We start from the raw sequence: 15,396 nt of genomic DNA on the forward strand, positions 1-15,396 counted from the left end.
AATGTACTGAGGTCAAACAGCTTGTGTGACGGTATGATTATGATGGACACAATGTGGAGTGGTGTCAGGCTCCCTTCGGGCTGTAAAGGCCAAGTGTCATCTTCCTTCCTGTTTGCATTGTCTTCAGATCTGATCGGCACTCTTTCAATAGGAGATCCAAAACAACCAACTTAATAGTCAAACTGAAGTCATCAACTGGTGCGAGTTGTCACATAAATATCACACAAATAAAGAGATGAGAAAGAAGAGCAAGAATGACTCCATGTTGAGCATAGAGCTATATTAGTGAAACAACCTTATTAGCAGCATCAGCTGAAGAAATTACTTATATAAAATAAAAGGTTCTGGAAACTGTTTCTCTAGACTAATAATCTACAAAATATTCTAGTCATTGTAGTTATTTTCCTGTTGATGGGGTGAGACTCACTCATAAGCTATAAAAATGCCTATCTATACCTTGCACAATTGGAATAGTGCTTATATAGCAATCTGACTCTTGCCTCCCCTTCTTAGCAAGGAAAACCTCTCTTTGCCTAATCTGATTGGTCTCCATCTCCATTATTGCCAAGGTGGATCATGGAATAAAATTTACTATGCCTATATTTTTTTCAACCCATTATATGCAGCAGAAAATGCTACCTTCCTCCAGGTAGGATGTATTGCAATCCACTGCCAAGCACATAGAAGAAAGTCAGATTATTTGACAGGGTTGATTATCATTAGGAAATCTCATCATCCTATAGGATTGAATCACCTTTGGCACTCAAACCTCATTATGAACCTCTGTACCTCATAAGGGAGAGTGGAGACATGAACTCCAAAACCTCCCTTTGAGGAAGGAGCCCAGGACAGACAACTCCTCATTTCCAATCTGGCTGCACTATTTTGGGACTTCTCTGCCTTTTCTACTCTTCCCCTGAAGGAATATTTTTCCCTTAATCCAGTTTAGTCTTCTTTTATGTGTCATCTTCCCTATTATATAGTAAACTCCTTGAGAGAAGGGATTGTCTTTCATCTTTATATTTGCATTCCCAGCACTTAACACAGTGCCTGGCATATAGCAGGTGTTTAATAAATATTTGTTTACTGAGATAGAGGTGATGAATTCAGAGGGTAGACTGAGACGTATATATGCATACACATATTTGTGTGTATATGTTTCCATGTATATTGGATACCAACAACGTGGGAATTTATTTTGTTTGACTCTACATGTTTGTAACAGATTTTGTTTTCTTGCTTTCTCAATGGAGTTGGGGGGAGGAGGAGCAACGAGGGAGGAAGGGAAGGAAGGGAGTAAGAGGAGAGAAGAAGAGAATATGGACCTGAAAAGGAAAGAAAATTGGATTTTTTTTTAAAAGTAAGAAAATAACTGAGTTGGAAGGGACCCAAAAGGTTATTTACTTCATCTGAAAAAGGGTCTTCTCAGCAGCTTTCCCCAGTGAATGCTCACCCAGCATCCATTCAGAAGCTTGCAATGAAGAACCCACTGCCATCTGAAGCCAAACAAAACAATTTTTCTTCCACATGATAGTCCTTCAAAGACTTGAAGGCAGCTATCATGTTCCTCCTAACTTTTCCACCATTCTAGTTTATGTTTATACCTCATCCCTTCAGTTCTCAAATAGTATGATCTCTAGTCCCTTCACCATTTTGATCCACTCCTTTCTTTTTAACAAATGAGAAAACTGAGACCCAGAAAATCCCTACCCTCCATCAGTGCTTAACTGAGGGAAACCTTCTGTGGGAAGCCTTTTTTGACTTTCTTAGTTGTCAGTGTTTTCTCTCCTACTTCAAATTACCTTCTCCTGTTACAGCACCCCCCCACCCCCACTGCCACCCTGCCCCCAAGAAAATGAAAGCTCTTTGAGGGTGGAGACTTTCTTTTAATTCTTTGGATATTCAGCAGCTAGAATAATCATTGCACATAGTAGGTACTTAATAAATTCTTGCCAAATCAAGGAATGAATATCACTGCATTTTAGCATTATTTTTAATGACATTCTTTACTGCCACAGCAATTAATAATTGTTTTTTGTTTGTCAGGCAAAAATGTCTCTAAAACCTCCACTGTATGCAATGCACTGTACTAGATGGCATGGGGAACAATATACATAAGAAACTCCTGTTCTGAGAAAGCTTAACACTTATATAAGGCAATGGGGCAACATATATGTGAAAAACACATGAAAATTGTAGACAAGTTCAGTTAGAAAAAGCAACTTCAATGACAAAGTTCTAGACTAGAAAGAAAAAGAATAATATTGTATGTTGAAGGTGGCAACAGCAGAACAGTTTAAAGACAGACTGTAGTAACATCATTCTGATGTTAAACAACCTGAAGGTTCGGAGCACAGCTGCCATGGCCACTGTCCCATCTCATCTGCAGGGATGGCTTTGATCCTGACAGATTGCATACACTATTGCCCCAACGTTCTACCTAGAGTCTCTGTAACCAAGTAGCTCTATGCAGACTATGGAGCTGTATTGAAGTCAATGACATGAAATACTCATTTTTCTCCAATAGAATTTTCTCTGCCATAATGAGTTTCAGGGATTTTATTGGTAAAGTTATTAACACTGAATGAAGAATTGGTCCCAGATGTTTGCAGCTAAGAGGGGAGATCACAGGCTGTCTGTCAATAAGTATTTATTACATACCTACTATGTGCCAGCCACTGTGCTAAGTACAGAGATGCAAAGAAAGACAAAAGACAGTCCCTGATCTCTATAAGCTCACAGTCTAATAGAGGAGACAACATGGAAGCAACTAGATTCAAACTAGATATATGAAATAAGTTGGAGAACATCAATAGAAGGAAGGCACTAACAGTCAGAAAGATCAAGAAAGGCTTATGGAAGATTGAATTTAAGCTGGGACTTGAAGAAATCTAGGATGAATATGAGAAAGAAGAGTGTTCCAAACATACAGAATGGCCAGTAAAAATGCCTAATGTTGGTTGATGGAGCGTCTTGTTAGAGGAACAGAAAGGAGGTCCCTATCACTGGATGGCAGAATAGTAGGGCAGGAGAGGGAGAGAAAGGGAGAGAGAGAGAGAGAGAGAGAGAGAGAGAGAGAGAGAGAGAGAGAGAGAGAGAGAGAGAGAGAGAGAGAGAGAGAGAGAGAGAGAGACAGAGACAGAGAGGAGTAAGGAAGGTATAGGAAGCCTGGGAACATAGGAAGAAGACAGGTGGGAAGAGCTTTGAATAGCAAACAGAGGATTTTGTATTCAATTCTAGCTGTGATAATGAATGAGCCTGTGGACTTTATTGAACTGGTAGCCAGAAGGAGGGAAATTTGGTCAGTTCCCCACTTTAGGAAGATTAATTTACCAGCTGAAAGGGAGATGTGATGGAGTGGGGAAGAGACTTGAGTCAACCAGAAGACTATTACAAAAGCATGGGCACAAGGTACTAAGGCCCTGTTCCAGGGTGTGGCAAAGTCAGAGGAGATAAGGGGGCACATTGCAGGTAATAATTGCAAAACTTGACAAGAGATTAGCTACTGGAAGGATGATTAAGAAAGGGAGGTTATTCGGCGTTGAATTCTTAGTGGGAATTCACCCACCGAAGTAAATTGGGTGGGAAAGAAAATATAAAAGTAAGGATAGAAAGCATGAATTATGATAGGAAAGAGAAAAAAAGAAGCAAGTCTTTCCATGAAAATATTTTTTTATAAAGTCACTGTAACCTTCAAAAGTAAATAAGGTGAATTAAAGTTTATTTAGAGGTGACATAGCAAACTGGAAGGAGAGCTGGGTTCAAGCCCTGGCTTTGACATTTATTAGCTCTGTGACCACGGACAACTCATTTCATTTCTCTAAACCTCAGTTTCCCCACTTGAAAATTGGGGATAATGACATATGTACTGCCTTGATCTCTCAGAGTTATGAAGAAAATAACCTTGTTAAAAAATTTTGAACACCAAATATAAATCCTGGAAATCAAAGGAGAGAGTTAACAAAATTAAAAGTTAAAAAAATTGAACTAATAAATAAAAACAGAGGTTTTTTTTAAACAGTAAAACACATAAACCATTGGGCTAATTTAATTTTTAAAAAGAAAGAAGGAAACCAAATTACCAGTATCAAAAATTCAAAGGGTGAATATATAACCAATGAAAAGGAAATAAAAACAATTATTAGGAGCTATTTTGCCCAACTATTTGCCAATAAAACTGACAATTTAAGTAAAGTAGATGAATATTTCCAAAAATATAAATAGCCCAGATTAACAGAACAGAAAGCAGAATGCTTAAGTAGCCCTATGTTGGAAAAATAAATTAAACAAGCCATAAATGAGCTACCTAAGAAAAAAATCCTCAGGGCCAGATCAATTCACAAGTGAATTCTACCAAACATTTAAAGATCAATTAATTCTAATACTTCATGAACTATTTGAATAAATAGGCAAAGAAGGAGTCCTACCAAACTCTTTTAAGAAAACAGAATCTTGATACCTAACAGGGAGAGTCAAAACAGAAAAAGTAAATGATAGACCAATATATTACAAATTACTGTGTCCATGCTGAATTTACACCAGGAATGTAGTGCTAGTTCAATATTAGGAAAACTATAAGCATAATTGACTATATCCATAACAAAAATAATAAAAATCACACAATTATCTCAATAGATACAGAAAAGACTTTTAACAAAATACAACACCTATTCCTATTAAAATGCTAGAAATATAGGAATAAATGGAACTTTTCTTAAAATGATAAGTAGTATCAATCTAAAACTGAGAGCAATCATTATCTGTAATTGGGATGAGCTAGAAACCCTTCTAAATAAGATCAAGGATGAAGCAAGAATGTCTATTACCACTGTTATTATTCAATATTGTACTAGAAATGCTAGTTATAGTAATAAAACAAGAAAAATGAATTGAAGGAATAAAAATAATCAAAGAGGAAACAAAGCTATCACTTTTTGCATTGATATGATGGTTACCTAGATAATCGAAGAGGGTCAATTGAAAAAGTAATAAAATCAATTAGCAACTTCAACAGTTATAGGATATAAAATAAACCTACAAAAATCATCAGCATTTCTATATATTATGAACAAAACCCAGAAAAAAAGAGATAAAAAGAGAAATTTCATTTAAAATAACCATAAGCAGTATAAAACATTTGGGAGTCTACTTGCCAAGACGTGTAAGAACTACATGAACACAGTTATAAAACATTCTTTATACAAATAAAGATACATCTAAATAATTAAAGAAATATTAAATTGCTCAAAGATAGACTGGATAAAAATGATGATACTACCTAAGTTTGTTTATTTATTCAGTGCCTTATTAATGAAATTACTAAAGAATTACTTTAAAAGGCTAGAAAAAATGATAAAGTTCATCTAGGGGAACAAAAGGTCGAGAATATCAAGGGATCAAGGGAAAAAATGGGAAGGAAGGGGACCTAGCAGTAACAGATCTTTGACTATCCTACAAATCTGTAGTCATCAAAAACTATTGGCTTCTGGGTAAGAAATTTGGAATTTGATCAGTGGAACAGATTAGGTATATAATACATACAAGCAAATGGCAATAGTAACCTAGTGTTTGATAAACCCAAAGATCCCAGCTATTGGGGCAAGAACTCACTATCTGACAAAAACTGCTGGAAAAACTGGAAAGTAGTCCAGCAGAAATTAGGCATAGACTAACATCTCACACTATATACTAAGATAAGTTCAAAATGGGTATATGATTTAGAAATAAAGGGTAGTATCATAGGAAAACTAGTGGAACAGGGAAGAAATTACCTGTCAGATCTATGGATAAGAGAAGAGCTCATGATCCAACAAGAGAAAGTTTCATAAAAATAAAATGGATAATTTTGAAAATTTGACTTGATATATAAAATTAAAAAGATTTTGCACAAACAGAAACTAATACAGTTTAAATTAGAAGAAAAGTAGTAAACCGGGGTAAAATATTTATAGCAAATTTCTTCAACAAAGGTCACATTTCTAAAACATATAGAGAACAGGGCCAAATTTACAAGAATAAGAACCATTCACCAACTAATAAATGGCAAAAGGATATGAATACGTAGTTTTCAGAGGAAAAAAATCAAAGCTCTCAATGGTCATATGAAAAATGCTCTAAATCATTAATAATTAAAGAAATGCAAATTAAAACAACTCTAAGATACCATTTCATACCTATCAGATTGGCTAAGATGACAGAAAAGAAAAATGACAAATGCTGGAAGGGATATAGGAAAAAAGGTACACTAATGTTTGTTGGAGCTGTGAACTAGTCCAACCATTCCGGAGAACAATTTGGAACTATGTCCAAAAGGCTAGAAAACTGTGTGTACCTTTTAACCCAGCAATATTGTTACTAGGTCTGTAGTCAAAGGTCAAGGAAAAAGGAAAAGGTCAAAGGAAAAGGAAAAAGGCTTATATATACAAAAAAAATTTATAGCATCTTTTTGTGGTGGCAAAGAATTAGAAACTGAAGGAATGCCCTTCAATTGAAAAATGGTTGAACAAATTATGATATATAAATTTGATGGAATACTATTGTACTATAAGAAATTGTTAAGGGGATAATTTAAGAAAACATGGGAAGACCTGTATGAATGGAAGCAAAGTGAAGTGAGCAGAACCAGAACAATATACACAGTAACAGCAATATTGTAAAGATAATCAGCTTCAAAAGACTTAGGCGCAGTGAGTAGAGCACCAGCCCTGTAGTCAGGAGGACTGGCCTCAGACACTTGACACCTTGGGCAAGTCACTTAACCCCAATTGCCCTACCAAAAAACAAAACAAAACAAAAAAGACTTAGTAACTCAGATCAACACAATGACTTGCCACAATTCCAAAGGATTCATGATGAAACATGCTATTCACTTCTACAAAGAGAACTGATGAACTCAGAGTACAGATTGATTTCCTTCTTTTTTCTTGTTTTTTTTTTAAAGAACATGGCTAAGGCAGAAATTTGTTTTGTGTGACTGTACATATCAATAATAGATTTTGTTTTTCTTGCCTTTTCATTGAGCAGTGGAAAGGGAGAGAGAAAGGGAGAATTTGGAACTGAAAAAAATTTTTTTTAAATCTTTGGGCCAAGAAAGAAATTTATCTGGGACTATGTATGAGAGGATTAGTGGTTTGATCATCACATAGCTTGTATGTGTCAGAGGCAGGAGGTGAACCCGAGTCTTCCTAGCTCCAAGGCTAGCCTTCTATCCATTTTTCCACATCTTTTTTTCTTTCTATTTTATATAATCACAAGAAGTGTTTTTAAAATCCTAGGGCAGCTTATTTCTATCACTGAGTATCAAAGAAGGCAAATGACTTAAGTACAATATCAAGAAAACTATAATCAGAAAGGTAAAATTTGGCAATGGGGGAGGGGGAAAGCTGAAGAGAAGGAAGAGCAATAGAAGAGTCTAATGCATTCCCAAAGCAAATCTGACACTGGGTATCCATTTGGAGGGATTTCCCATGTCACTTTTCCTGTCTATTATCATGGATATTCAAGAGTTAACTATCTTAGGAAGTGCAGGTGAGCAAAATGGAATCGATTTGATTTGAAAATGAATTAGACCATGGTGGTTCACTCGGTCCAAGGATAAATGCCATGGAAATTAAAGAAAATAGTTCTAATGTCATAAAACAGAATAGGTCACTGATAGGGCAAAATGATTACTATCATCATCATTAATATTACTTTGCATTTAGATGGCCCCTTTCCTCTGAAAAATTCATTCTCATTCCATGCCATTGCTTATGGATCTCTTTAGCCCTTGGAATTCCTGGGATACTTAGTCCTCATGTAGAAGAGATGTACAGAATTAGGAGGGGAGTGAGCAATTAACCTTTAAACTTAACTTAAGCTTTCTTTCTTCAAGTAACCTGCAGAAATAGATTAACCTTTAAAACAATGCCAAATTTGAAAAATCCTTTTGTGAGTGGGTACTGACACAGATTTTAAAATCAGAAATACAAATTTTTAAGTACTAACTTAGTATTTATAGAAAATAATACTGAGCAAAAAGTATCACATTATTACATACATATAAGATACTGGAAAATATAGTTATTTGTTCAAAAAACCCTCTGCCTAAGACTACGGTGAAATTGGTTGGTATAATGCTAACATAGAAATAACAGCAAAATAAGTCTGTTATCTTATCATATAATTCAGGAATCCTCAAGAGACTACAGCGACCTGACTCCCTGTGCCCTTTTGTCTCCAACCAGAACTGCCCTTGGGGTAAGTTAGCAATCCAACATAAATTCTATACTTGGTGCCTGGTTGCTTCTGTCAGATGCACCATTACTCTGAGATGAATTGGTCAGTCTTCTGAAGACTGGCAATCAGAATGACTGCAAGTTATAGAGACTATAGCAACCAATAGGATAATAATAAGTTTACATTTACATAATACTTTAAGGTTTACATGGCTCTTTTTCAACAAAAATCATGATGTTGTTTAAAGAGAATTTGAGGAAGAATTAGGAAGCTATAAGTTCAAATCCCACCACAAATACTTTGTAATCATTCAATCCTGTGCAACTCACTTAACCTCTCTCTGCCTCAGTTTCCTTATCTATAAAATAGGTAGGCTGAACTCCATGGCCTCTAAGGCCCCTTCTAGTTCTAAAACCATGATACTGTGATCCAAACCTGTGAGGTAAGTTTAAAAATAATTTTTTGTTGTTTTTTGCTTTAATTATCTATTTTTTATTTATTTTATTTCCAATCCATGGAACAAAACACGTGTTACCATAACACAGTACAATAAAAGATATGACTACACACGAAACTGCAAATCTACATTGTACAACTTGCTACCTCCTCCAAATTTACAACAAAGTTATGATGTAAATTTCTTTTTTTTTCCTTTTATCCTTCCCTCCCCACCCCTGCCCTAGAGATGACTATCATTACATACAAATAAGCATGTGTGTATATATATATAATATGTATATATGAGTTAAAAATAATTTTTTTTAAAATCATGGAATAATAGCATCACAGAATTTTAAACCTGGAAGAGAAGTTAGAGGTGAAAGGTCATGTGCTCAAGTGTTATTTAACATGAGGCCTGCAGCATAATTGTACTTCTCCCTCTTAAGCCCTGGAAAGGTCAGTGGATCAGAGGTCCGCAATTGTGAACTTAAATGTTTTACCAATAGGCAGTAAAATTTTGATTGAGAAACTCTTGTCTCATCCCAACCCTTCGCTTCACAGATGAGATAGCTTAAGTTAAAGGACCTATCCAGACACTTAGTGGCAAAACCAGGGCTAGACTCAGGTCTCTAAACTCCTGGTCCAGTACCCTTTCCACTAAACCATAGCCTTTACAAATTTGTGAAAGACACATAGGTTAAAGCTTCCATATGATGGGGAAAGCTAACAGTATTATAGATACATATAATATAACATAACATAACAATATAATATAATATAGTGTAATCTAATATATAATAATATATAGTATATAATAGGGTCCATGTCTTTAAATTATGAGAAAATGAATGAATTATTCATTCCCAAAGACTCAGGCCAAAACAAACCACTTCCTCCCTGGAGGCCTCTTATAAAGCCCTTTTAGCCTTGACAAGATTTCTCCCTCTTCTAAACTCTGGCAGCACCAGAGACTACTAATCTAGCACCCATTATCATTGACATGATTTGCTTGAGATCATACAACCAGTAAGTAAACAGAGATCTTATTCCAAGCTTAATGAACCTTCTGTTATATCACACCACCTTACTGTGTCCCTCTTCATTGAGTACTTAAATTGGGAATGGGGAGAAAGCGGGGGGAGGGAACATCTACACAAAATTAGGGAATATGATGAGATCACAAGTCCTTTGAAGAATGAAGGATTATGAAAATCAAAGGCAGCTTTCTTGAAATTCATTCTAAAGCTGGACGAATGAAATCTAACGCTTACCAATATCATTCAAGTTTCATTTCTTCCATACTGGACAAGAAGTTGCTGCTGTCTTCCCAACATGATTCTTAAATATATTTATTAATATGAAATAGCCCCAGGGAAAATCGAAATTAACCCATTAGAATAAAAAAGCATTAATTAAGCAAATGTTTGAATGAAATTAACATCTTACAATTTTGCTACCCAGTGACTAATATTTTTTTTAAATCTGAGAGCAGTTATTATGGTAATCGTAACTATGATGAACACTTTGTATGTTAATGTGGATGCAAATTATAATGGAGAAGACATTTCTTTTGTCACTTACCATTTGTTAATATCTACTTAATGCAAAGGCCTATCCCCTCCATATCATCCCATATATATTTGAGTGTTTTACTATGCAAACTTAATCAGAATTTTTAAATAAGATTATTGTTTCATTATGCTTTTTAAAGGTACAGGGAAAGGGGTTCAGACTTACCAGGAAATCTGCTGTGGAGACTAGCATCACAGTTATAGCTATTGAACTGTGCAGTCCCAGGAAGCACCTTAATTGTTAGCAGGAATAGTAACCATGCTCGTTCCATTGCAAAGCCTAGAAAAAGGATCAGCTTGTTAGCATATGCCCACCATAGTTCCCCTACCTGGTATCCAAATCATTAAGTTCCATTGAACTCAGTCCCTAACATCAGTCCAATAGGCCACACTTCTATCATGAAAGCTAAATAGAAATTTAAGTGATTATCAAAACAATTCAAGTAAGGATTTGGCCTGAATTACTCAGATGATGAATCATTGGTTTCACTTTTCCAGGATGCCCTAGCTAGGCATTATGTTTAGATGTAAAGAAGGGATCACAGGCCAATTTAACAGTGAGTGGAAGGTATATCATTTTTGCTATCAATATGATGGCAAGGAGTGTAGTTAGCTAACAGTTTAGGACAACCCAGATTGCCGGAGCACCTAACTAGCTTAATCTTCACCTCAGATTTACCTCAAAGAATTAAATCACAAAGAGACTTAAACATTTGATTATTTTAATTGTGGAGAGGTTTTAGTTCTGTTATTGCCATACAGACAATGGAAATGGGAATTTTCCTTAACAGAGGTTGCTCAGATGGTTAATATTTGTAGCCCCATATCAAAGTCTATTGTTTGATTACTGTTTTTCAATAAACAGTGTTGGAGGTGGAGAAAGGTAAGGAGAAGGATATTTGAGAATAGGACAAAAGCAAGAAAATACTGTGTGGAAAATCATTCTGCTTTCTCTACCATCTGTTTCTTGGTGAATATGAAAAACGAGTACAGTTTTAAAAACAATGAAGGCAGAAATGAAAGTAATTTGAGATTAAAACAAAACTAAAACATATCTGTGCTGTAGAATGAACAAATAAAATAATTACAGAAGCAGCTTAACCTTTTAGCACCATAGTGACAGTAGCTATTGGTAACATTTTTGGACACTATTTAAAATATTATTATGCCTGAGTACTAATGCAAACCCTTTTAATGCAGCTTCTGAATGTTCCTCTCTTACTCCCAGAGAACAGTTTGTATACTGAGAAAGTGATAGTTCATAGTACATGCCTCTGAATACTTTCTATTCCAAATGAAACTCCATCTGCTTCCTTTGCACAGGTAGTCCCTCAGGTCAGTCAATAAACATTTATTAAGCACTTACTATGTACCAGGTACTGTGTTAAGCATCAGGGATACAAAGAATGGTAAAAGGCAGTCCCTGCTGTAGAGGAGCTCACAATCTGATGGAGGAAGACAACATGCAAACAGCTATGTACAAACAATCTTCAAAATAAAGTGGAAATAATCAACAGAGAGTAAGTGCTAGAATTAAAAGGGATCAGGAAAGGCTTCCTGTAGATGGTAGAATTTTAGCTGGGACTTGAAGCTAGGAGGTAGAAATGAGTTCTGGGTAAAGAGTTACATCCATGGGGAACAGCCAGTGAAAATACCAGGAGTCGGGAGATGGAGTGTCTTGTGCAAGAAACAGCCAGGAGACCATTGTCGTTGGATCAAAGAGTCTATGGAGAGGCAGATGGGGGAGAAAGGCTGAAAAAGAGGGGAGCAGCTTATGGAGTACTTTAAATGCCAAACAGAGGGTTTTCTATTTGATCCTGGTGTGATAAGGAGCTACTAGAGTTTATGAATGGGGAGGGGAAGTGATATTGTCATATTCAAGCTTTAGAAAAATCACTTTGACTCAGTGGAGGAGAGACTGGAATAAGGAGAGTTGTGGCAGTCAGACTCACCAGCAGGCTCTTGTAGCAGTCCAGGCACAAAGTGATAAGCACCTCAGCCAGAGTGTTGGCAGTGTCAGAGTAGAGAAGGGAGTATATATAAGAGATACGACAAAAGCAAAGTCAATGGGCCTTAACAACAGATTGGATATGGGAGGTGAGAGAGAGTGAGGATGAAAATTAGTTTGGTTTTGAACATGTTTAACTTAAGATGTCTACAGGTCATCCAGTTCAAAATGTCCAATACGCAGTTAACCTAGACTACAGCTCTGCACAGAAACTAGAGCAGGAGAGGTAGATTTGAGAATCATCAGTATGGAGATGTCTGGCTTGCATTTCCTACCCACTTTTCCCTCTTTAGAAAGATTTTCTAGGTACCTTAAAAACATAGCTATGGCACTACTATCTTCACAAATGATTCCCTCTACTGTTAGTTCATTCTTCACCTTGAAATTAATAATAATAATAATAATCACTAAGATATAGTACCTGCTACGTGCCAGGTACTATGCGAAGAACTTAGCAGCATTGTTTCATTTGATTCTCACAAACTTGGAAGTTAGGGTTATTATTATCCCCATTTTACAGATGAGAAACCTGAGGCAAACAGAGGTTAAGTGGCTTGCCCAAGATTACACAGCTACAAAGCATCTAAGCCTGGATTTGAAGTCAAGTCTTTTTGACTTCAGGCCTAGCACTCTCTCCTTTGGACCAGCTAACTGCTCACTTTATATTACTTTACATACTGAAATTTTAACTTATTTGTTTACATATTATATCCTCCCTGTAGAATGTAAGTTCCCTGAGGGCTAGACTTCTTCATTTTTGCCTCTGTATTCCTGGGGCCTTGTCTATAATTGGCATGTATTTGTTTGTTGAATTAAATTGAAATTAAGTCTATCCTGGCTATGCCTACACAGCAAACAAATAAAGTGGAAATTATAAACAGCTACATCAGATAATCCGGAATTCAAAGTGTTTTCCTTTGTTTTATTTTATTTTTCAGCTTGAATTATTGTTAAGAATTTGGGCATTATAGCTATTCTGAAAAAGACTCCAATCTTTAGTTGACCAATCTAGTATTTAGCATTAGGAAGGAAATAAAAATTGCATTTGAATCAACATGACAGAATACAGAGTTTATGGAGGGGAAAGTCACTTTGGAGAGGATGTGGGAAAAGAGAGTACGAGTTTACTTTCAAAAATAGATGAAAAAGAATATTAATTCAACCACTGGTTCCTTCCAAAGCTTCTATAATCCTCTCCCCCATAATAACTGGTAAATAATTATATATCAATTTATCTGTGTTCCGTTAAGGCCAAAATGCCCACCACATTGGACATCATTCATGGAGAAATCTTGGTCAACACCTCAAATCTCAAATGGGCCTTAGTGGCATTTAACTACCTTAGGGGGTGTTAAACAGGACCAGAAAAATCGCAGAGAACTCTCCCTAATGCATTATGGCCTCTTGAGGACCTTTAATAAAAGCACTGATCCCAGAAAGTTGGAGGATGCTTGGAAAGATAGCTTAGCTCTGGATACTGACACAGGTCATGTCTTTTCTTGTCCCCAGCACCCTCTCATCAGAGGTTATGTTTAACTCTAGGAAACTATGCACTAGATTGGGAGTCATATGAATCATATAAAATTCATTGCTTCAGACTATATCACAAATGGATTTGGGGAAGGTATTTTATAATTCATTACATAAGCACAGGATCTCATCAAAGTATTATTTTTTGTTTGAAAGGAAATGACTAGTACATGGCATGAGATGGTAGGGGATACAACTCCAGTTATATAGCATTGAAACCCTACTCAGGTGCCAATTAGTATTGAGTGGTAGGTAAATATTTATTAATTATAAATTAATATAAATATAAATATTGGAAGGTAAATATCAAAGTTTTGTGGTTCCGGTCAAAATAACTAGGAATGCACACCCACCTTGTAATTCCAAGAGACCCTAGTGAAAAGGAATATAGATATTATTATCTCCATGTCACAAATGAGGAATCTGTAGTTGAATCACTTCACAGATTAAGTGACTCACTTATGATCATAAAAGTCAGTAAGTATCCCAACCAGGATTTGAACCCTGGTCCAGAACTCTTTCCATTATATTACACTAGCATTGAAAATAGATTGTTATGAACAGGCAGCTCATGTGTAGTATCCATTTCTGTGCCATGGACAATTAAATTCATTTATTTTTTATTTAAATAGTATTTTATTCCAGTTACATATCAAGAAAATTTTTAGCATTCATTTTTACAAGACTCTGAGTTCAAAATTTTTCTCCCTTCCTCCCTCCCTCTCCTCCCCTCTTCTGAAAATGATAGGTAGTCTGATAGTTTATACATGTGCTATCATATAAAACCTATTTCCTTATTTGTCACAGTTGTGGAGGAAGAACAGATTAAAAGGAAATAAAACTGTGATAAAGAATAAAGTAAGTGAAAAAATATGCTTCAATCTGCATTCTGAGTCCACAAGTTCCTCATCTGGATATGGATAGCTTTTTCTTCATGCGTCCTTAGTACTTGGATCATTGTGTTGCTGAGAAGAACTGAGTATTGATCATCACATGATGTTGCTGACACTGTGTACAATGTTTTCCTGATTCTGCTCATTTTACTCTGCATAAGTTTGTACAAGTCTTTACAATTTTTTTTTCTGAAATCTGCCTGTTCATCATTTCTTATTGCACAATAGTATTATTCCATCATATTCATTTACCACAGCTTGTTCAGCCATTCCCCAGTTGATTGGCATCCCCTCAATTTCCAATATTTTGCCACCATGAAAGGGGCTGCTACAAATATTTTTGGACATGTAGGTCCTTTCCCCTTTTTAATAATCTCTTTGGGATACACAGCTATCAATAGTATTGCTGTTTCAAAGGATATGCACAGTTTCATAGAACTTTGGGCATAGTTCCAAATTGCTCTCCAGAATGGTTGTATCAGTTCACACCTCTGCCTTCAATATATTAGTGTCCTAATTTTCCCATATCCTCTCCAATATTTGTTATTTTCCTTTTTTGTTATTGTTTATTATTGTTTTTGTTATATTAGTCAATCTTATTGGTGTAAAGAGAGTTGTTTAATTCGCATTTCTCTAACAAAAGTGATTTAGATGCGTATAGATAGCTTTGATTCCTTCATCTGAAAACTGCCTGTTTATACCCCATTTATCAATTGGGGAATGGCTTGTATTCTCA

The 15,396-nt window shown here is 35.8% G+C and overlaps 1 protein-coding gene across 1 annotated transcript in view; it reads right to left on the reverse strand.

Annotated features, from left to right (window-relative positions):
- Positions 1–10,501, reverse strand: part of ZPLD1 (zona pellucida like domain containing 1) — a 74,945-nt gene extending 64,444 nt beyond the window's left edge. Inside the window, exon 1 of the mRNA XM_036742450.1 lies at positions 10,396–10,501. Coding sequence (XP_036598345.1) covers positions 10,396–10,501 — 106 coding nt within the window. The remainder of the gene's footprint in view (positions 1–10,395) is intronic.
- Positions 10,502–15,396: the final 4,895 nt, after the last annotated feature.

This window comes from Trichosurus vulpecula, chromosome 2, assembly GCF_011100635.1.
Source record: "Trichosurus vulpecula isolate mTriVul1 chromosome 2, mTriVul1.pri, whole genome shotgun sequence".
NCBI classification, from domain to species: Eukaryota; Metazoa; Chordata; class Mammalia; order Diprotodontia; family Phalangeridae; genus Trichosurus; species Trichosurus vulpecula.